The following is a 24,798-nucleotide window of genomic DNA, read 5'->3' as shown; positions in this document are numbered from 1 at the left end:
GCCGTCCCAGCTGAGATAAGTAGTCTGTACACGTTTAAAGCTTGTATCCTATCCCTAACTTAGCAATTAGTTTTATTTTCGTAATAAATTTTGTTTAAACGTTAACTGCTGAGTTCACCCTTTTGTTCGTTTTCTCTGCACGTAACAAATTGGGGGCTCGTCCGGGAGACGAATATTTTGAGCCGTTTGACAACATTTTGACAGCCTTTTCAAAACTACTGTATACTGTGAACTCAGCGAAATTTAATCATGGCGGAATTTAAACCAGACGAATTATGGATGACCTTGATCAGACACATTTAATTCCCTCAGAAAAGACAACCTCATAGCACTGGCAAATTTCCTTAAAGTAGAAGTTAAAAGATCTATGCGCAAGAGGGAAATACAGTACCGTATTGCCAAACATCTAGTTGATTTAGGCCAATTTGAGGAATCCACCCTGAAAGATTATGAGCCCAAGTCTACCTCTGAACTCAGAAAATTAGAATTAGAAATGCAGACAAATTTGGAGATCAAGAAACTAGAATTACAAATGAGAGAAAAAGAATTACAAATGGAAAAAGAGAGACAGGCAGATTTGGAGCTTAAGAAATTGGAATTAGAAAAGGAAATGAAAGAAAAAGAATTGCAAATGGAAGAAAGACAGAAAGAAAAAGAAAGGCAGGAAAGATTAGAAATGGAAGAAAGACAGAGAGAAAAAGAATTGCGATTAGAGAACAGCGATTACAGGTAGAATAAAACGTTTAGAGCTTGGACAGTCAGGAAAATTCTTCCCTTCGGACAAGTTTGACATCACTAAGCATTTCAGGTTAGTTCCCATTTCCAAGAAAAGGATGTTGACAAATATTTTCTCAATTTTGAGAAAATCGCTGAGAGCATGAATTGGCCAAGGAAGTCATGGTCTGTGCTTTTGCAGAGCGCTTTGACGGGTAAGGCCAGAGAAATTTACATTGAGTTGTCACTAGAGCAGGTTTCAGATTATGATTCTATGAAGGAATCAATACTCAAGGGTTATGAGTTTGTGCCTGAAGCTTACAGTCAGAAATCTAGGGACTTTGAAAAAGTGAAAGATCAAACTTATGTTGAATTTCCTCGAACAATGGAACAACTGTTTGATCGTTTGTGTTCTTCTGAAAAGGTCAGTCAGAATTATGACAAATTACGACAGCTTGTTTGATTGAGAATTTAAAAGGTGCATCCGGAGTGACATCAAGACGTTTATCAATGAACAAAAGGCAGATACATTGGAGGTTGCTGCACGTTTGGCCGATGATTATTCGTTGACCCACAAATCTTCATTTCTCAGCAAACCATCCCAGCCCTTTTCATACAGAAACAATGCAGGTAAATTTAACTCCTCCTTTTCATCCAAGAATTTTTCAAAGGAGAGTAGGAAATCAAATGACAACAGTTCACAAAATTCAAGTAACACTTCCCCATCATCAGATCCCAAGTCTCAATCTCCTTCTGACAAACAGTTCGGTACACTTTCTTGTAATTATTGCAAGAAAGACGGCCATTTAATGTCAGAGTGTTTCAAATGAAAAGAAAACGTGAAGGTCAAAGTGGTCAAAGTGGATCTAAGCCAACCGGCTTTATTTCTTCATCAACTCAATTAGAGTCTAATAATGTGTGCAACACATTTTCTGAGGTTAAACCCCTCTCATCCCCAATTAATGAGGTCAAGGTCAATTCTTCTCAAGATAGCATTATGGGTATTTTCGAGCCATTTATTCATGATGGTTTTATATCACTTTCTAGTGATTTCTCTTCCGCTACCCCTGTCAAAATTTAAGAGATACCGGGGCTTCCCAGTCTCTTTTGTTGGCAGATACCCTGCCGTTTTCTGAAAAGTCATTTTCAGGTTCTAAAGTTCTTATTAAGGGGGTAGATTGTAATGACTACATTCCTGTTCCTCTCCATAATGTCTATTTGTCTTCGGACTTTGTTTCTGGACCTGTGACTTTAGGTATTAGGCCTTTTTTGCCTTTTGAAGGGATTCACCTTCTTCTGGAAACGACCTTGCTGGGGACAAGGTCATTACTAATCCACTTGTGACTGATAATCCTAGTTTAGATCAAAATCCAGAGCCAATAGAGGAAGAAATTCCGGCCTTTTCCCTTCATGTGCCATTACTCGAGCCATGTCAAAGAAAACTTCCGAGAATCAAAATACTCTCAAAAATAATGTCACAGATGTTGACTTAAATGACACCTTTCTCAGTCAGGTGTTTGACACGGATCATTCCGTTATCCCTCGTGGATTTGAAACTTCCAGTAAAACTTCTGCTGACCAAAGTCAGACATTTTCTAGATCAAATCTCATTGCAGAACAACACAAAGACCCAGATATTTTGTCTTTGTTTGACAGGGTAGATGATGAAGGTAAAACTTCAGATAGCTCTGTTTCCTATTATACAAATTCTGGTATTCTCATGCGTAAATGGAGACCTCCAGATGTTTTGGTTGATGACGATTGGGCTATAAAACATCAAATTGTGGTTCCAAAGCCCTACCGTGCTGAAATATTGCGCCTGGCCCATGAAACTCCCTGGGCTGGTCACTTAGGAGTCAGGAAAACTTATCATAAAATTCTCAGTCACTTTTATTGGCCTAATCTCAGGCAGGATGTAGCACATTTCTGTAAAACTTGTCACACATGTCAAATGGTAGGAAAGCCAAATCAGACCATTCCAAAGGCCCCTTTACAGCCAATTCCTGCATTTCAAGAACCATTTAGTAGGATACTAATAGACTGTGTTGGGCCCCTACCAAAAACAAGATCAGGAAATGAGTACATGCTGACAATAATGTGTACATCAACTCGGTTCCCAGAAGCCATACCACTGAGAAATATAAAGACAAAGACTATAGTGAAAGCTTTAGTCAAATTTTTCACTTTATTCGGCCTCCCTAAATGTGTCCAGTCCGATCAAGGCTCCAACTTTATGTCTGGTATTTTTCAACAAGTAATGGATCAGCTAGGCATTAAACAGTATAGGTCATCCGCCTATCATCCAGAAAGTCAGGGTGCTCTTGAGCGATTTCATCAAACTTTGAAAAACATGATTAGGACCTACTGTTTTGACACAGAGAAGCAGTGGGATGAAGGAATTCATTTTCTGCTCTTTGCTGTTAGAGAGTCAATTCAGGAGTCTCTTGGTTTTAGCCCATTTGAGCTTGTATTTGGACATACAGTCCGTGGCCCACTTAAGCTCGTTAAAGAGAAATTCCTATCAGACGATGATGATTGTCTGAATATTTTGCAATATGTGTCAGATTTTCGTACAAAACTCTCTAAAGCATGTGAATTAGCCAGAGAAAATCTTGAGTCATCTCAGCAGTCAATGAAAACCAAATATGATAAAAACACCTCAAAACGGAAGTTTGAACCAGGTCAAAAAGTTCTTGTTCTACTTCCGGTTCCTGGCAAACCACTCCATGCTCGTTACTTTGGGCCATACCTAATTGATAAGAAATTGAGTGATTTAAATTACATCATAATAACACCTGACAGGCGAAAACAAAAACAGCTATGTCACATAAATATGCTTAAGCCATATTTGGATAGGGATAATCCTACTATAACTCAGCCTGTCAGTGCAGTCAGTTCAAACCATTATGAAGATAGTGATACTGAAACTGACTTGAGTGAAATACTCTAAACGCAAAGCTGGGCTCGGTCAAGCTTCAGAACTCAGAAATCCTGGAGAAGCTGGAGTCTACAAAGTTGGCACACCTCCAGCCAGAACAACAACAACAGGTGAAAGAACTGCTTCACGAATATAAACACCTATTTCAAGATGTTCCAACGAGGACAAACGTCATCTATCACGACGTTGATGTTGGGGACAGTAAGCCTGTAAAACAACATCCATACAGACTGAATCCAACAAAAGCAAAATATCTCCAGGAAGAAGTCAAATACCTGCTGGACAATGACTTTATTGAACCCAGTAAAAGTAACTGGAGTTCGCCGTGCATACTTGTTCCCAAATCAGATCACAGTTATCGTATGTGCACAGACTTTAGGAAGGTCAACACTTTAACAAAGACAGACACTTTCCCAATCCCGAGGATTGATGACTGCATCGACCGAGTGGGAAAAGCCAAGTATGTGACAAAATTTGACCTACTGAAGGGATTTTGGCAAGTCCCTCTGACGGATCGTGCTCGTGAAATATCCGCCTTTGTTACACCAGACGGATTGTTCCAGTACAAGGTGATGCCATTCGGAATGAAGAACTCTCCGGCAACGTTCCAACGGATGATCAACGACGTCATATCCGGGCTAGACGGGTGTGCAGCCTACGTTGACGACGTCGTCCTGTATAGTGACACCTGGGAGGAACACATCAAGCTCATGCGGAAGTTCTTTGAGAGACTGAGCAAAGCAATGTTGACTGTCAACCTTGCCAAATCTGAGTTTGGTTGGGCAAGGGTAACTTACCTCGGACATACTGTAGGACAGGGTGAGGTAAAACCTGTTGATGCCAAAATCAGTGCCATTTCAAGTTTTCCCATACCAAACTGCAAACGACAACTGATGCGCTTTCTCGGTATGGCTGGTTACTACAGAAAATTCTGTCCAAATTTCTCCACAATTACTGAGCCTTTGACTAACTTACTTAAAAGAAAGTAAAGTTTGTTTGGTCAGAGCAATGCCAACAGGCATTTGATACACTTAAAGCCATACTGCAAAGTGCTCCAGTGTTGTCTGCACCAGATTTCACTTTGCCATTCAAATTAGCTGTGGATGCTAGTGATACGGCTGCTGGTGCTGTTTTATTGCAAGAGGATAGTCATGGTGTAGATCATCCTGTTTGCTATTTTTCACGCAAATTTAACAAATCCCAGAGAAACTACTCTACAATTGAAAAAGAGTGTTTATCTTTGATATTAGCTTTACAGCATTTTGAAGTTTATGTTACTTCTTCAAATCAGCCAATAGTGGTTTATATTGATCACAACCCTCTTGTTTTTCTGCAGAAATTTAAAGGCAAAAATCAGAGATTGCTAAGATGGAGTTTACTGTTACAGGAGTTTAACCTTGACATTAGACATATCCAAGGCAGAGGCAATTTAATTGCAGACTGTCTCTCTCGTATTTAGAGTTATTGTTGTTCACTTTCAAGAAGTTTTACTTTAGAGTAAGAAAAAAAAATTGAGTACTTAAATCTTTTTCAAGATTACATTTGCAAAAGAAAGATTTTTCTTTGAAAAATTTTCTTTTTTTTGAAGAGGGGGTGTGTTATGTAGGTCATTTCCCCCCACACTCATCATGACCTGAGTTCAATTAGTCTAGAACATTCTCAAGGTCACTGCCCTTAATGACCTCACAACCTTGAATTCAATTAGTCATGTTTGGAATGTTCTGGAAAGTTGATTAGTTGTGTAGGGAGATAATTTTAGAACAGTAATTAGCATGTCAATAAAAGTTCTAGATTGTTCTTATATGCCTTTATAAAAGGGACGTGCCAGCTTCCAGTCAGACTTTTGGGATCGTGTCTCTTGTGTGTTACTAAACTCCAGCAGTAGTCATTCTCAAGACTTTTCAAGACCTTCACTGCCAACGCTGGATTTATACTGTGGACTTTGTGCAACTTCAAGCCTGCAAGCCAAAGGACTGTTCTTTCATCCGACTGACTGTTACAACTCTGAGACTGGAGCTTTGCCGTCCCAGCTGAGATAAGTAGTCTGTACACGTTAAAGCTTGTATCCTATCCCTAACTTAGCAATTAGTTTATTTTCGTAATAAATTTTGTTTAAACGTTAACTGCTGAGTTCACCCTTTTGTTCGTTTTCTCTGCACGTAACACATGGTTTGTGATTTTTTCGCGGGATCAAATTTTCGCGGAGATCAAAAGCAGTTACGCCGACAGTAGTGCTAAGCAAAATGTCAAACAAAAGAATGCGGTTTTGACAGCTACAAAGTAGCTATTTTATCAAATCACCCTGGCGATGCTGAGCTGTCACCGAATCCACCTGTTTGTAAAGAAATGATTCACACTTCCTGATTGTACACTTACCGCATTGAAAACGTCTTTCGCGGCAGTGTTTATTGACAGCTGTCAATCAAGGTTATGAAAGGTGAATTCATCAACTACTAATTGATGGCGGCAGATCAATGACAAACTGATTGAAACGATGACACTGACGAAAGCGGTATGTAAAAGAGATCAATGACAAATTGTTTGAAAAGATGACACGGACGAAAGCGGCATGTAAAAGAGATCGCCAAAGATCAAAGAATGTTTCCCTTTAAAAACTGACTTTCCCGTGCAATTTTACCTCACTTCTCTACGAGACACTGACGAACGTACATCATGTCTCTTCTCACACGCTGGCTAAAGCAAGTGGCGCCGTCTTCGACCCCGGGTCTTCCCGATCCGCGGGAAGAAGTTTCACTCGTGGAAGCTAAAGTCACCGAAGCCGCCAACAGAGCAGTCGATTCCAGTTTAGCTTCTCGCAAACGTAAACGTGGTGACTACAACTTCTACTCAGATGAAATGCGAGCGAAGATAGCCAAAGCAGCCATCGAAAATGGTGTTATGAAAACATCTCGAAGTTTTAGTAAAGAGCTAGGCAGAAGCATTTCTGAAAGCACCGTGCGAAGCATAAGAGATTCTTTCCGTAAGAGACAACGACAAAACCCAGCGTCTCCCCTGACGTCATTACCAAAAGGTCAGAGAGGTCAGCCAGTTCTCCTTGGTCGCGAACTGGATATCAAGGTGCAGCAATGGATACGGAAAGTGCGACTGAATGGTGGGGCGATCAACACGAGAATTGTTATGGCTGCTGCACAAGGTATCGTTCAAAACGCGGACAGAACAAGACTTCAACAGTATGGTGGTTCTATCAAGATTACCAAGTCTTGGGCTAAGTCACTTCTGAAGCGTATGAACTTTGTGAAGCGGAAGGGCACAAAGGGAGTTAAGCACCTCCCCAGTGACTTTGACCAGATCAAGTCTGCTTTCCACGAGCGAGTTCACAGCGTTGTCGCCGAGCACAACATTCCGAGTGAATTGATAGTGAACTGGGACCAAACTGGGGTCAGTTTGGTCCCCGGTGGCGAATGGACCCTGGAAGAACGAGGCACAGAGCAAGTGACAATCAATGGTATGGACGATAAGCGTCAGATCACCGTGCTGTTAGCCATCAGTCAAGCGGGATTTTTACTGCCCCCTCAAGTGATCTATGGCGGTAAGACTGACCGATGCCATCCAGCCGTCACATTTCCTGAGACATGGGACGTCACGCACACCGAGTCTCACTGGAGTAACGAAGAATCCATGACGCGATACGTGCAAGAAGTCATCATTCCTTACATTCAAGACCAACGCAGCAAGCTCGGTGTCAACGAAAACCAACGTGCGCTCTGTCTGTTCGACGTCTACAAAGCTCACCGATCGAAAGAAATGCACCGTATACTGCAGAGAAACAACATCAGCGTAGTGTACATCCCAGCAGCCTGTACTGACCGACTCCAGCCACTCGATTTGGCAGTAAATAAAGAATTCAAAGAAGAGTTAAAGAACTGTTTCCAGTCATGGTATGCAGATAGAGTCACCGAATCCCTCGATCAACAAGAAAACGACACACCGAACACGTCCCCCGCCGGCGCCAACATCGATCTTCGTACATCGGTCATCAAGCCGCTCCACGCGAAATGGTTGATGAAGTGCCATGAAATCATGTCAACTCGCCGCGACATCGTTATCAACGGATTTGTGCAGGCTGGACTTGTTTGAGAATGGACAATTAGATGTCAAAATTTTCTGCTGAACAGTTAAGTTATGCCAGTACTAGTACTTGTACGTTGTTGCCTAAGTCTTTACTGTACAGTCAGTACTTAACGTTACGTTCATGAAGTTGAAGCCATTTCCATGTATTTTTTTATTTCGATTCCGCGTTTTTCAATTTTGAATATTGTTAGATTATATTTCTCTTCAATGCTGCAATACTGTTTTAAAATCGAATAAAGTAAGATTTTTTTTTGTCCGTACACTTTTTGTTGTTTTCTTCGTGTGTGTGTGTGACATGAGAGCGTGTGTATTGTATACATGACAAGACTTTGGAAAATGTTCGTGGTGACTTTATTTTCGCGCAAAATTGCTACCCTCGAAATCCGCGAAAATAAGATCCCCTCGAAAATAAAGTATTTCACAGTATTTCACCGGGTGAGTATATTTCCATCCTCTATCACATGACACCAAAAATCTGTTTTCTTCTTTAAAAAAAACCCAGGAAATGACATCATTAAACTATCACCCATAATCCATCAGTCTCTCTGAATGACTTGTGTTTTGCATTCACACTCTCCAACTTCAAAGCCACTTGTATATGGGCATATCATCCACCACTTGAACTTCTAACTTGACGATACATTTCAACCAATAGGAAAGCAGGGCTTCTGAATATGCAATGAGGAAATAGTACTTTCCTGGTGGCATCATTCGTCTTAAAACCAGGCATATAATAATCTGATTTGCCCTCCTTTTAATGATAGTCTCTGCAGCAAGTGTGTTATGAAAAGTTCCATAAATGAATTTACGGATGAAAACGTCCTCTACTGTTCTTTCTGGAGCTCCTTCCTCTTCATGCAAATTTGCTGAAAAAAAAAGAATGAAAGAAATTGGTTTCTTTGGAGCAGTCATACCACAATTTGCAATGAAAGTCAAACAATTTCATATCATGTGCCCTCAACCCTTTGAGCACCAATGTCAATTTTTGTCACTTTTAGAAAGTATACTCCAGTCAATTTTTTTCAGATTTTTGTCAAAATTTTGATAACAAACTAGACCCAATGAACTGTGATGTCCATTTAGTCCAAAATTATCAAAAAATTACAGAAAAATTCATAAAAATTGGTAAAAATGTAGCACTAAAATTTTGGTGGGAACAATTACAGCACTCAAAGGTTCAATACATCAGTACACTTTACATTGTGCAGGATGTACCCTATGATATTGTACAGTCTATATGTACATTGAAATTCATGAAATACTGGAATCATGCAAGTCCTGCTCCTAACGAGAATGTCATATTTGTTGGTGGTACATCAGGGAAAGACACTAAGGGTTGTCCGATTGCCCGGGGCAAGTGAAAGTCACGTTCGGGCAAGTGAACCTCTGATGCCACTTGCCCGACGGGACAAGTGAAAAAAAAATAATTACCTAGAAATCAAATTCACGAGAGCGATTTTCTGGCGAGGGAACACGGTATCATATTATGTCATTGTGAACATTTCCATAAGATTTTTTCATAAAATTGCATGAAGAATTGATGAAAAGAATCATATAATCGCTTCCAATAAAACGCAATTCAAACAATACCACCGGTTAAATACCGTACGCTGATTTTGCATATGAAAAAGCTGTTCAGCTGGTGGAGCGTACGTTCACCAAAGTTCATTGCATTGACTGTGAGGTTACAGTGTCTCACAATATGTCGATACGGTAAAAAAAAGAAACACACAGCGGTTTTTGTGCTTTGTATGAGCGTTTATAATAAGGTAAAATAAAAGTCTAGTGGTGAAAAATCACCACAAAAAATGAGACTTTTACTAAAACGTACTCTTCAATGTTAACTTGTTGAGTGACAGTGAGTGAGTGACATATTGGCAAGACCGCATGCAATGAAAGTCATGAGCAAGCTTTGGTGTCAACGGGTCCAGTCTTAGAATTTTCAATGAACACTGACTTAATTTTCAGGTCAATAAGCCAAAGTTACTTGTCCGTGGCGACCAACCTCTCTTTTTGTGAATTTTCCCATTCTAAAACGACTGTCAAGAAGCAATTGGAGCGACATCGACAAAGTCAGCTTGCAAAATACATTGAAAAACACGATGCCTTAGGTTGCTGGTTTAAATTCTATTTAGTCTGCGCATGAGCATTAAAGACCACCTAGGTTATTAGAAAAACATAGGATACTGGTATAGTGCAATGGTAATCCAAACTTCATAGGGCTGGTGCATGATATAAGCGCAGTAAAAAACATGACAAAGAAGTACATTATTTTCAGAAGCTTCAAACATACCTTTAGAGCTGCAGATTTTTTTCTTTCAGTATAGATAAGTTAAAACTTTTAACTGCAAAAATACCTTGAAGGTACAATTGAAATGGCTGTTATTATAGGAATTGTAAGAATTTTTTCTATGAATATGAAAGCCCCAATAGCTGTAAATCTTGAAATTTGTTGATCTAAAAAGGCTTCCTATTTTCTGTGGTTTTCTTTAAATTCTACCTATTTACAGGATATAGTCTTTCACTGCTTTACAAAACATTCTTTATTGAAAAATTGGACAAGTAAATTAACATTGTAACCATTATTTTGATTGCCATACTACAAAGAAAACAAAGCATATGTGTCCCAGTTGAAAATATTCAACACTATGCATTACATTGGACTACTCTGTTGTTTCCGTGAATATTCAAATGATATATGCACGGTGTACACTGTTTTTGCTATATTTGCATGGGGTGCCATTTTACGTTTGGGCACACATTTATTATTTTTCTTGTTCAAAATTGCACATGCAGTCTCACTGGGCAGTTAACAATACTTGTATTCCAACCCCTCAAAGAGCACATTCCAAAAACTTGTTTTAGTTCAGAAGTAAAATCACGTAAAGAATGCTAAAAGATACAGCTAGTGGGGCTCTAATAATTAATTGAATATACATGAGCCGTCCTGCACTCTTAGAAGTGTGAGGAGAACCCTATGAGAATGTCTGACATTTTATCATGATAACATGATAATTTTCAAAATAAAGTGGGTGAAATGAAAAACCGATGTTTTAGCTTTTTTCAAACACGTAAATAATACTGGGCAAGTGGTTTTCCAATTCGGACAAGTGAACTGAACCCCCTTCGGGCAAGTGGATAAAAAATAAGTGTCTTCCCTGTACATGTATTCAATCCTCCACTAATTCCCTTTATGTACTGTGGTTCCATATTTCAGTGATATGCAATCTTTTCTACTCTCAGAGCGGGCTTTTTTGTTGTATGGTGTCAGTGATTTATCTTCACCCTGAGTTTAAAATTTCATGTGCTCTGCAATATACATTACACATCCTTCGGGCAGTATATTAACAAGCTCCAGTAAATTTCAGGTTGAGACTAAAGTCATGAAAATAATTCACAAAGTTACAGCTCATGAGCTTTTAAATCTTATCCTACTAAGTTCGTGTGTCACCATCAGGTCAAATTGGTTCGAATGGGTTAGGCATAACAAGTCCTGTATGTTGTATTTATGTGTGTGTATAAATGATGTGTGTATGAAAATTGTATTTCTTTTGCTCAGTACTGCTTTTTATTGACTTGCCAGATGGGGAAGTGTTACTAACTGACAGGATAAGGGTTCAGTAAGCATGTCAAACAAAATCACTGATGCTCACCGTTTTGGATTAATGACAAGGATACAACAAGCTTTTTTTTTACCTGTGTGTAAAGAATTCCAGCTTTTTCTCACGCCAATTCGATACGGAGGATTAGCCTGCTCATATGTCACTGGTTTAAAGCCTTTCCCTACTTTGACATGTCCAGCTTTCTTCTTGCAACATACTGCCGTTGTTTGTAAACACCTTGCCTCTTGTATGAATGCTTGTTGACGACAAAGTCTCAATAAAATACCCTGGGAGAAAACATTGAAATGATTGTTGGTAATGAATGCAATAACACAAAGCATAGAGTGGATCAGACACTATGAATACAGTAAAACCACCATTGATACCGGTAAGTATGTATGGGATTTGACATCCTATTTTGTAGGGTGATCTCATAATCTTGCCTTGAGAGGCAAAACTTTCTACATTTTTGAAGAGTTCAACAAAATTGGATCTTCTTTTCCACAAATCAGTTTCCATTGAAGGGATTTCAACACTATCACATTTGAAACAATTCCAAGCAGGGAGAAAAAAATAATGCTCCCTAGTCTATCTTCCATCCCTAACTTCTATATTAATATTTGTATTTCTTTTCCTTTATGTCTATATTTGAATTATGTTTTTTTTTCGGTAGTGTCTTTTTTTACCAATATAATCATGGATCTTGTAACTTAAGGGATGAGACTTCAAAGGATTACAGTGTACATTATGCGGTGGGAGACCTGGTAATGTTGGCAACTGAACATGGCCTTGCTCAAACTATAGAAGTAGGCCAGGTCGGCTTTTCTTGTAGTTTCATGTTTCAACATGGTCCCTCACACTATCGCTGTGCTTACAGCTGGACTGTTACACGTAGTCTTAGCCCTGGATCCATTGGCAGAACATGAAGTGGGTTGTTTTTACACTCAGACACTTTATGTCGTCCCTACCACTACAAAGGCAAGATCCATAGAATAACCTGCTGAGTGAACTGCACTAAGAGTGGTGTTTTTTTATGATGAACAACTAGTTGCTTGAGAAGTTCTGTTTAGAATATCAGAACTTGGTGCTTTTTGGGGTTATTCGATGGCTAGCTGCAAACTTGCAGCCCTACGGTGAGGCGGTCCATGGATTTTGGGTAATTGGGACCTCTCTCACCAGCAGCTACAATGCTAAAGACACTCTCATGTAACAGAAAATAAGAGTGATGCACATGTAGCGTATGAGTGCATATTCAAAATCATTAAAGAGGTGAAGTTGGTAATGGTCGCTCCTAGAAACACAGCCACCCCATGCTCAATATTAATTGAACTCAATCAACGTGTTTGAACAAATATCAAACCCCATAAACAACAAGGAAGGATAGTGTCGTATAGTGTTTAGTCTTCAGTAGTGATAAATCGTTACGACCAATGCAGTAAATATGTGGGATTTCACACTCACATGCTGCTACGTGTGTCGCCCTTATTTTCTAAACAAGAGCGCTCTTGGCATTGTAGTGTAACTGGTGAGTGAGGTCCAAATACCTAAAACACGGTCTCTCGAGGGGGGGGGGGGTAGGGTTTGTTTTAGGGTTGGCATTGATATACATGTTGTATATCATAGAAAGGGGAGACGGTTGAGGGGGCCCCTATGGAAGTAGCTGCAAAACTGTAGCGCTACAGCGAGGCAGTCAGTGATTTTTGGTTTTTGCGACTTCGCTCACCAGTAGCGCTACAATGCCGATGGCCCTGGGGAGTATAAAATAAGCGCATCCCACTGGACCAGGCGTGTTGATGTGAAATGCTACATATTTACTGCATTTGGTCATACCGATTTATCACTACTGAAGACTAAACACTATACTACACTTAACCTTGTCGTTTATGGGGTTTGGACAAACACGTCGATCGCGTTCCATAAACATTGAGCGTGGGGCATCCGTGTTTCTGGGAGCCGCCATTACCGGAAGTTGGTAATGGCTGCTCCCAGAAATGTTTTCGGAAAGCGATCGACGTGTTTGAACAAATTCCACACCCCATAAACGACCAGGTGTAGTGTAGGATATAGTAGCTATGCTAAGCTAACACTACAGGGCACAATTCCCTGACCTTCGGATCGTAACAACAATCTGCTAGCAGTGTATCGGGTGTCAGTTACGCAGTCGTTCTTCAAAAGACGGCATTGTTCGACTCTGCTCTTTCGGGACTGTGGATTTGGGTTTTAAAGTTTCTGAACTAGGCCAATTTATCAGTGAACCGGCTAATTTTGGGTAGTTTTTTCTTTTTTGAAATATTTGAATATTGCCAGCTTCTCAAGTGATGGTAGTTCAGAATGGAAAATACCTGATATATGCGTATCATAGACTATTTTCCCGCGGACAATATGTGCTGACTTCGGCCATCATGGTCATCAGGTAAAAAATAGCAGTTTGCCGCGGTAATTCAACGGACCCCCATGATAGTTAGAACAAAAGAGCATTGATTGCACTTGGCCTCTAACAATGATTTAATCCATATATGGGGAAAGTCACGGTTGGAGGTGAAATATTTGCATATAACATTTCATATATTTGCATATAACAGTTTAGCCACAAATAGGCACGGACTGTAGATGGAGAATGCAATGCAATGCGATGACTTTCACATTGATTTTTTTATTTGTAATTGCAAACCAGAAAACATTTGAGAGGACAACAAGAAGAACATTCGATGATAGTTCACACTTTTTTTTTTTCATTTTTGCCCTGTATTGCTGAGTTGTCACTTTTCGGGTATTTTTGGAAAATTTGAACGTTGCATAACCTCTACAAATGTGATCCATGTACATCCATGAAGACACTTTGGAAAGAAGTTTTAGTATTTCTGTGTAAGTTAGCCTACAAAGTGCATATGTAATGAGCTCACATAGCCAAAACTGATTTTCATAATAATAGCTTAGCATAGCTAAGTATAGTAATTAAGTCTTCAGTAGTGATAAATCGGTACGACCAAATGCAGTAAATATGTAGCATTTCACATCAACACGCCTAGTCCAGTGGGATGCGCTTATTTTATACTCCCCAGGGCCATCGGCATTGTAGCGCTACTGGTGAGCGAAGTCACAAAAACCAAAATCACCGACCTCCTCACCGTAGCGCTACAATTTAGCTGCAAAATTGTAGCTCTACGGTGAGGCGGTTGGTGAGTTTTGGTTTTTGCGACATCGCTCACCAGTAGAGCTACATGCCGAAGGCCCTGTAGCATACAAAATAAGCGCGCCGGACATGGCGCGGCATTTTCATGTAAAACCCGCATATTTACTGCATTTGGTCGTACCGATTTATCACTACTGAAGACTAAACACTATACTACACTAACCGTGTCGTTTATGGGGTTTGGTATTAGCGCGAACACGTCGATCGCGTTCCATAAACATTGAGCGTGTTTCTGGGGGCCGCCATTACCGGAAGTTGGTAATGGCGGCTCCAAGAAATGTTTTTGGAACGCGATCGACGTATTTGAACAAATACCAAACCCCATAAACGACAAGGTTAGGGCAGTTTACTGTTTAGTCTTCAGTAGTGATAAATCGGTACGACCAAATGCAGTAAATATATGGGATTTTACATCAAAATGCCGTGCCATGTGCAGCGTGCTTATTTTGTATGCTACAGGGCCTTCGGCATTGTAGCTCTACTGGTGAGCGATGTCGCAAAAACCAAAACTCACCGACCGCCTCACCGTAGAGCTACAATTTTGCAGCTACGCTACAATTTTGCCGCTACTATAGAAGTATTTCCTATTCGATTCTTTGTAATCGTTGATGCACCAGTTGTAGCTGGTTGTTAGAGTTGTAGCTGGTGAAGCGCTCACTAGGTTTCTCTATGGATCGGGCCATGGCGGGGCAGGGCAAACAGTGTGAAAAACGGCGTGAAAAACAGCCCGCCTCATGTTTCGCCGAAGGAGCCAGGGCCCAGACTCATGCGTCCCTTTCTCACGATTCTGGCTGCAAAAGATGCGGCCGTAAAATGTGCGATCATTTGAATTCGAAAATAGTATTATCTCGTACTCGAATCTAGATCTCCTAAACGCTATTACATGCAATACATATAACTGTAAAAATGAATTTTAAAACATTACGAAAAGTTTATACCTTCCACGGTGCTGTCCTTATGGGCATCGCCATCTTGGTACTCGCTTGGAATCTTGGGAAACCCGGAAACTGCGGAGCTGCTGCTGGCGAAACAACAGCGATGAATATTCATTATTTTCTCCGACTTGATTCAGAAACCAGAATCCCTGCTACAGTATGCGCTGATGGATAGAAATAGATAATTAGCTACATTCGCGTACAGTTGTATTAATTTCGAGTCTGTTCTGTATTAAGGAGATATATTCATTTTTTGCAGCCATACTAAAATCTGGAGGGGGGAAGAAAATCGTCTGTTACTTCCGGGTTTTGACATGTAAGTCTATCAGTATCACTGGTATCAGTTTAGACGAGGACGCTCGCTGGCAATGCATTGAACCTTAGTGAGTTTAGAATTGTTCGAAATTCTGAACTGGTTAGTACATGTAAGTATACGTGATGGCGGACTATGTGTACGTGTTACTATTATTTGCTGTCCAAGTATTGGCAAACAGTGACGATTCTTTCTTGCCAAAAGTTAAGACTGTTTTCTCATCCGGAAATTCGTCCGTGCCAATCGTGTTGTGGTGGACGGGGAGCTTATTCCCACACTTCCAAGGTGACAGTGCGACTATTAACTGTGGCAGAGGATCGTGTTTAGCGACAAAGGACAAGGGAAAACTGCAGAACCCCATGACAAGGGGTATCATATTTTACGGGACCGACTTCCGAGCAGACGAGAGTCCTCTACCGAGACAGCCCCACCACGAATGGGCCCTGCTTCACGAAGAGTCTCCCATGAATAATTACATTCTCTCTCACAATCCCACGATGCGAATGTTCAATCACACCGCGACATTCCGTCGCGAGTCTGATTTCCCCCTTACTTCGTTACCAATTCAGTCACTGGACCATTTGACGGCAAGAAAACCCGTACCGTTGACGGAGAAAAACCGACTGAGAGACTCTGAGGGGTTGGCCTCCGTGTTATACGTTCAGTCTCACTGCAATGTCGCTTCCGATCGTGACCGTTATGTAAAAGAACTCATGAAGTATATAAAAATAGATTCATACGGAGAATGTCTAAATAACAAAAAGCTCCCAAACGAAGAGTTGGAGGACACTTTAACGATGCACCACCCGGATTTTTTAACTTTCATCTCACGATACAAGTTCCACCTTGCATTTGAAAACGCCATCTGTGACGATTACATGACCGAGAAACTCTTCCGACCCCTTCACGTGGGATCCGTACCTATTTACTGGGGTTCCTCCAAAGCCAGAGACTGGATGCCGAATGACCAATCCATCATCATGATGGAAGATTTTGAATCCCCACAAAAGTTGGCCGAGTTCATCACAGCTGTGGACCAAGACGATGAGGAGTACTTGAAGTATTTGAAGTTCAAAGAAGAAGGCGTGACAAATCAATTTTTAATTGATCACATGATGAACAGAATGTGGCACGACGACGAAGTCGGGAATGGTGATTTCATCACTAGCTTTGAATGCTACGTGTGTGACAAAGTGAATGAGCGAATGGAAGCCGAGTCAAGACATAATGAGGATCCAACTTTCCCATCACCAGTTCCACATTTTGGATCTTACAATCACATGGGATGCCCTGCACCTGATGTTTCCTATGGTGATAGAAGCGATGTGTCCGTGACTGAAGAGTAAGTTCAACTCAAAGCCCTGAATAACACAAACAAATAAAGTAAATAGGAAAATGTTGCACAGTTGGGCTGTCTAACTTCCCTAAGGTATTGTGATGAAAATGTTTGGTTTTTGTTTTTAGGAGAATTTATAAATGACTGAGCACCTTGAGTGGTAATCCCTCTATTGGCCAACATTAGCAGGACCCTTTATTTTTTGGTAGTTTTGTTTTGCTGAAGTCATTTATTTTATCCCACTGGCCATTATCATCAGCTTATGCATCATAGTCCTGTATACAGCAATCACAGAAGTTCTTGAGTCTGCCAGAAACTACATGATGATCAACATAAACTCCTTTCGCAAGAAACCAAAATTGTCAGATAGTGACTTTCTCACTTTCAATATGCTACCGTTTTCACTTGCTCAGAAGAAGCACAAAGATTTTTTGGATGATTTTGTGAATGATCACTGCAACTTCCGACATATTTGTTGTGAGTGATTGATAGAACACTACCACATGTCAGAGTGTTTTCTAATTCCCTGTCCATACCAGGTATTTTTGTTCACTTTAATATTTTTTCTAATTACACTGTTTTCCTTTCATATTCACAGTTTCTACATGTGGCCTGAAGATTTTTGGCAATCATTTGAACAGGCCATGGCCCTACAGCAGATGATCAAAGTTGGAGAGAAGGACGCTTCAAAGTTATTTGACTACATGAGAGAAATGAGAAAGAAGAAAAGACATTGATACTCCATTCAAGTATAGTGGAAACCATTGAATCACCTTTAACAGGCATTAATGGCCAATAGCAGTAATTTTTGATGATTTTTTTTTCACAATTTTGTTTTGTACGTCAACCACAGTTTTTCGTTGTATTCCCCAAAGTTTATGAATAATATTCAGCCTGTTCACTCAGTTTGTGCATGAGTCAACTGCAATGGTATTGTTGATAAGTGAATTCTGGTCTGGACTAGAATTCAAATCGATGTAAACAGTAACAGTGCATTGCAGAGATATACGCACAGTTTCAACGTACTCTGGAAAGTAGAGCAAAAACCTTCAATTTATGTGCAAAACAAGAATAGTCAAAAAGATAATCAGAAGTTACAGCTACTGGCCCATCTAGAGCAGTGGACGTAGGTGGAAAAAGTGATGAAACTGTTTCAACTGGCAAGACCATTTGATGATTTGGTATGAGTTTGGGTCTGGGTCAGCGTGTAGGTTCTTAGAGTTACAGTTGATGTTGGCTTTGAAGTGGACCATCAGAGTCTAAAACAATGACACTGATAACTCCTTCAAAGTTTGTCCACTCTCCTTCATCTGTGCCATTGTTTCAGAGCATTGTAAAATAGCTGTGTGAAATTCGTTCCCTCAATATTGCATATTGTTTGCCTTCCCTCCATTTCACATGGTGACGATATGCCAGCATGTCGGGCGGAACTCTGTTGTTCAAAGTGTTATCTGCCAGTAAATGACAGACTCATATTGCAATCAAAATCACAAAGGTGTGGAAACTGATTATCTTGACAAATATCAATTAAGTGAACAATCACCATCTGGCATCCAAATTTCAAATTTGTCACATGTCAAGCATCATCTTTGAAGCAGAAGATTCAGTTTGCCGTTGATCTGTCTTCTTGGAAACTTCAAGTATTCCTTTATTAGTTATCTCTGAGAAGACAGATCAACAGCAAACTGAATAGATTTGAACTAATGAGTGTAAGACTAAGTAAGCTGACAACTCAATGTAAAATCTTGCCAAAAGCATTTTGTTTCATCAAGTCTAGTATTGTCAATTTTTAATTCTGCTTTATAGTGTTTGAAGTTTGCCAAGCAAATGAACAAACAAAATAATAGATAAAAATAAAAAAATAAATTGAAAAATAATCTAAGAAAGTAAGAGCATGTTGCCACCATGTTAGCAGTAATTGTAACATTAGAACAATCATGTCATTTTTACAAATTTCTCCTAATTCAGTATGCGTGCACATAAGCTGTTTGTATCAATGAAATGGCTACATTCAATTAAAATTTGCAATCAACTTATCAGGGAAACTACGACAAATAGTTCACTATCATTGATACGGAGATATTTTTTGTGATAAAACTCAAATCTTATAATCTGATGATAGTTATATTTTTGGATATTGTTTGTAATTTTGTATTAAAATATTTTTTAACTCTTTAAAATTTTAGTGATGCTTTGCTGTTTTTAGTTTTTTTTACTATTTGCATCTTATATTAATATGTTCAAAGTTTTATCAATAATGACCGAAAATGCAGGGAAAGTCCTAGCAAAGTGTAAGGACTAAATGCACGTCTCAAAGGCAGCAAAATTCAGAAACTGCCTCTAGAGGGCGCAGTATTGCACTCGTGAGCACATGCAAGGAAATGTTCCTCGCACAGAGAAATCATATGCATGATTTCAAGCTGTGACTTCTTAGATAGTCATTGTTAGTCTTGAAGCAGACTTGAGAGAGATTGGTGTTAGTGTATCAATGTACTAGATTTGACAGTGCGCCCTCTAAGCTGAACTGATGTACCCACTTGATGCAATAACTCAGTTCTGTTTGATACACAAGATTATGCTTATTTACACAATGTACAAGCACCAGCCTGCAGTGTAGAGCTGATAAAAACAATTCAGTTTCATGGAATGAATAAATATACAGTAGATTCAAAATTTTCACGAATTTGCCAATAAGAAATTGTCAAACCTCAATCCATTTGCTGTATTCTCTGCTTTCGTCTGCAAAAAATAAATTTCCATGCTCTGTTCCCGAATCATGTCAAAATGCCTACGGGTAGTGTTCAACTAGTCAACATAGCCTGTAGGAAGTACATGTATATAGAGTCAAATATATTTGGTGATAATTGTGCCTTGACTACCCTGTATAAGAATTGATTTTCCAACAAACACATTGCATTTTGTACTCATGTACTGGCATAAACAATAGATTTCAATAGATTCTAAGACCAGAACAATTAGTGAAAACATACTTATTTTCTGGAACAAAAATAAAATCTGATAGTGGTAATTGTCAAAAGTTAAAGCCACAGTATTGACCCTTACCCTTTCACCCCCAGTTCCCTGTATACAGGTCCAACTTTAACCATAGAAAACAATGGATTTGGGACAAACCATGGTGGTGAAAGGGTTAAAAGGGACAGTAGCTGTAACTTCTGATGATTTTTTCACAATTTTTGTCTTGTATGTCAACTATAGGTTCTGGGATATTCCTCACCAGAAATATGTTGAAACACCCAATATTCAGCTTATCAACATGACTTGTATTCATGTAAAGTGCATAGTCATTCAAAATATTGTTTACATATGAATTTTGGTCAAGACTAGAATTCCCCCATCAGCGGTAACAATGCAGTCTACACATGCATAGGCAGAGGTGACAAGCTTAATATTTTGTATATATATAATCTGAACATGCTTCACGGAGTAGAACCAGTAACTATAAAAGTATGAAATTTGTCAAAAGTTACCGCTATACTGTCCCTATAACAAAAATATCAATCAAATATACATTTACATGCCTGTGGGCACAAGAATACAGTCCAGGCAAAAAGGTCCAGTTTATCTTTTACTATTTATTTCACATGTAACAATTCATTTTCAAAATATACAGACAGGGTTGTAAGATTTTTCAAGCCCGAGACAAATCGTGGTTCATGTCGTCATACCCAGTAAAACACATCATGAAATCAACAAAATTTGACGAGTCTGAAGAAAAGCCAAGTTCAGTGTTCTAAAAACATGTCACCGCTGACCTTAGTAGTTTTAAAAGTGGTTTCCCAAAGGGCCTTATTCGTTGATTTTGACCTTGAAATCCAAACTGTTGTTGATGAAAATAATAATTGGAGGATTGCAATAACCACAATATATGGTGTGCATGTAATCCATAATTTAAAGTCCACAAAGTTGGGGATAAAAATGTGATTTCTAGATGAAAAATTAGGTGAAAGTTTCACATAGAGTTGCCTATAAGATACCAGTAGTGTACATTTGAATAGACATATGTATGAGAATACCCAAAAGCCTATGGACCTCAGAACACAGAGGCTCCCACGACATGTGATAATATCTTATTGCATTGTTGCACAATTAAAAAGAAAAGTCACTGGAACATGTAATTGAAAAAGTAATTTTTCGTTTTGAATATATCAAGCTGAATACAGGAAGTACATAATTGCGAAAGGTAAGCTTCATCTCTGGCAAAAAATACCAATGTGATTTCTGAAGGAGTACATTAATGCAATTTTAAAATTATTTGCAAAAACCTTTGTGTAAAATACTGGTATTTTTGTGTCTGATTATGATTGGCTAAACTGAGGAAAAGATAGCTAGAAACAACATCGTTGCACGATACATCAATATGATATAACTCTCTGTAATGGCTTCTTAACATGTTTGAACAGCCAGAGGGAATATTAAAACTGAACGCTCAAACTATGTAAATTTATCTGGAGAAATTTGAAAGTCAAGTATGTCTGACACTTAACACCTCGCATATGATGACACTGTGGTGTCAAAAGGTGCAAAAAAGTTGTGTGATTTGGGATAAAAAGTTACTAGTTTTGGAAGACACAACTGAAGCATATAGTTACAAGGTATTTGTAGGGTCAGCCTAATCAAGCAGATTTAGATACTGAAATGGGGCACTCTCCTTGATTACAGATCTAAATAAAGTTTTAAGTTTTAAAAACAACATTTACTCAAAATCTTATGCCTGTGTGTTGCAATGTATCTTTTCACTTGAACAATTTTGCTGCTGTGTACTTTTGATCATAACAATACAAAGTAAAAACGTTGAAATAAATATCGGCACCCCATAATTACCATGCCGGAAAAGTTCAATGAATGTGTGTTGTAACAAATGTGCCCAAAAACTGGATTTCATTGCACTTGTCCAAGTCAGCTCATGTACAAAATGGTCAACTGTATGACATCTGTACCGCAAGTCTCATAGAAATGTGTTACGCTGAACTTGGCTTTGTTTACAAGTCTAAACTGAGGCAATCTTTTAAAAAGATGTATGACTATGAGTTTAGATGAGCAAGCAGGTGATCTGGCTAATAAGAAACAAACTATAATTACTTTAAAGTGACAATAGCTGTAAATGATGATGATATTTTCATTATTTTTGTTTCAATTCTTCTTCCTAAAGATTGATAAAATACTTGGTATTCTCCTAGCAAACACAGCACACTCTGTTCAATATGCCATGGGACTGTTGATTAATGAATTCTAGTCTAGCATAAAAGGGACAGTAGCTGTAACTCAAAGTGATTTTTTTCACAATATTTTTTTTGTCAATGGCAAGTTCCTGTTGTATTCCTGAAAGCATATGGAAACGCTAACTAATTAGTTTGTCAAGACAGCACATACATATATATTTAATATGTAAAGTGCACTGTTGTTTACATTTGAATTCTAGTCCGGACCAGAAATCACATGCCAACAATAACAATTCAATCAGTACATTAGCAGGCTGAGTTGACAAGCTGAATACTTTGTATTTCAGCATCCTATTGGCAGTAGAACAAGAAACTGTAGTTGACATTTAAATTTGAAAAAGGTAAAAAAAAAAGCGTCAGCTTAGCTTGTCCCTTTAGAGGGACAAAGTCGGCCATTTTTCCATGAATTTTGTTTGATACAAGATACTACTTATATTGTTTGACATGTTGAAAGATACTGAATGAATGGGTGACCATGCATATATTCGACCCCAGTTTTAGACAAATTAAATGAAACCATCGCGAAAATGAATTAATGGTCATGACCATCAATTCATTTTCGCAATGGTTTCACGTATCGTGTCTAAAACCTAGATCGAATACACACATGGTCACCCGTTCATTCAGTATCTTTCAACATGTCAAACAATATAAGTAGTATCTTGTATCAAACAAAATTCATGAAAAATGGCCAACTTTGTCCCTTTAAATTCAGTGATTCAATTACAATTGGCACGCAGGCTATTGTGACTAAGTCAAACACAGGGCATTTTTGACTTGACTATGAAATGTACAAAGAACAAAAACCCAGATTAATATCAAAATTTACAGTAAATGGAGCTTTCAGCGATAGTTCAACAGAGATGTATTTTGATAGCATTCATGAAATATTGTACAGTGAACCGTCATATGATGGTTGCATCACCGTATCCATGCATTCACCACATTAGTTGAATTCAGCTGTGATTTCCTACCCAACATCTACCAGGTACATTGCAATTATCTTGCTCTTTCAATATTTTAAAGCAGACATCAACATTTGTACAAAAGCTTTAACTTTTCCTTTAAAAAACCAAAGTAAAGAAAATGCAGATTAAAATACAGATAAGAGAAAATATTGACGATGAAAAAAATAAAATTAGGGCTGGCTGTTTCAGCACAAGTATCCCTAGACTTTTTGAGGAACAATATTTATACATAGGTTATAAAATAACTGTTTCATCAAATTGATGTTCTAAATTAAAAGTTCCAGATTCAGCAACTGATTGATGTCATTCAGCAAAGCAAAGACACTTTCCATATAAAGAAATCGGTTGGCTGTTAATATTTTTTAACATTTTTCTTCCAAATGCAGAATATACCCAGAAAACAGCAAACTCGTAACTGGTTTTGTAATGAAAATGTTCCACAAGGACACCATCTGTGTTGTGGTATCAGTCAACCAGCAGTGAAAAATTTTAAACAATATATTTGAATAAATAAAGATCAAAGCTATTTCACCGAAGACTCTCTCCTAGCAATAGAAACTTCAAGCAGCCATTTCCTCATAATAACTGTTTTGATGTGTTCAAAAAAAATTTGACATCAGCTTAAATTACAGTCACAATGAAAGTTGATGACGTCTCCACCAAATATCTGCCTATAAATTAGAAAATTTGATAACATAAAACCATGACATTATAGAGTGTCATTATTGTCGTCATTGTACCTGACATCTGTGAGGAAATTACACTATTATAAAAAAAAAATGGAAAGCGATCGTCATGACCTGAAACCTCACCCAAAAGAGTCAACAATTAAATGCTTTGGTTGACAGTGTAAAAGCATGGGGGGAAAAGCAAAGTAATGTAGCTTAATTGATTCACTAGCCAGCATTCAAACTCTATAATATGGATTACCAAGATACAATGGGAAGATCGAGCTTCTGAAAGATGTTTATATTGCCAACTGTACTTCAGCCCTTGACCTTTCAAAGGGAAGGTCAAGGGGTCCAAGTCTTGGTGGGGAGACTCTATGTTGTTTTCATGGCCATGCATCTATGTGGAAGTCCCAATACAATACAGAATACAATTGATAGGGTCACACAGTATTATTTTGAGACAAACGTACAGATCTGTGACACTGTGCATTGATGTTTACAAGGTCACAGGATGTGGTCTGTGTTTATTGTTATTTCCCTTATTCAGCTTTTGTACTCGGTGTCAGCCTAAAATCTTTTTGCACATTCACCAATGGATCTTTTGAATATCATTTTGCTATAGGTATACCCCTGATTATTTTGGGTTTTGGATGATCTAAAAACTTTGAAGGTTTCTTGAACAACAGCTACAAGTACGCACACCACCCTACCAGTAAACTCTTTGTCGTTTTCAAGGCCAAGTATCTATGCTGAAGTCGCAATACAACATAGAATAAAATCCACAGGGTCATATTAA

General features: G+C 38.7%; 2 protein-coding genes across 2 annotated transcripts; one reads left to right on the top strand and one right to left on the bottom strand.

Moving 5' to 3' along the window:
• Positions 1-7,866: 7,866 nt before the first annotated feature.
• Positions 7,867-15,599, bottom strand: LOC139123036 (small ribosomal subunit protein uS3mA-like). The gene is made up of 3 exons (XM_070689005.1): positions 15,478-15,599; positions 11,441-11,633; positions 7,867-8,610 (listed from the first exon to the last, which is right to left on the bottom strand). Exons 1-3 carry the CDS (start codon positions 15,508-15,510, stop codon positions 8,327-8,329), a joined length of 510 nt encoding a protein of 169 aa, XP_070545106.1. The 5' UTR covers positions 15,511-15,599; the 3' UTR covers positions 7,867-8,326.
• Positions 15,600-15,770: 171 nt separating this feature from the next.
• Positions 15,771-22,901, top strand: LOC139123034 (alpha-(1,3)-fucosyltransferase 11-like). Its single transcript, XM_070689003.1, has 2 exons — positions 15,771-17,129; positions 17,722-22,901. Exons 1-2 carry the CDS (start codon positions 15,913-15,915, stop codon positions 17,858-17,860), a joined length of 1,356 nt encoding a protein of 451 aa, XP_070545104.1. The 5' UTR covers positions 15,771-15,912; the 3' UTR covers positions 17,861-22,901.
• Positions 22,902-24,798: the final 1,897 nt, after the last annotated feature.

This window comes from Ptychodera flava, chromosome 22 (genome assembly GCF_041260155.1).
Source record: "Ptychodera flava strain L36383 chromosome 22, AS_Pfla_20210202, whole genome shotgun sequence".
Taxonomy (NCBI): domain Eukaryota; kingdom Metazoa; phylum Hemichordata; class Enteropneusta; family Ptychoderidae; genus Ptychodera; species Ptychodera flava.
The sequence above is the reverse complement of the archived record's forward strand: the minus strand, read 5'-3'. Positions and strand labels throughout refer to the sequence as shown.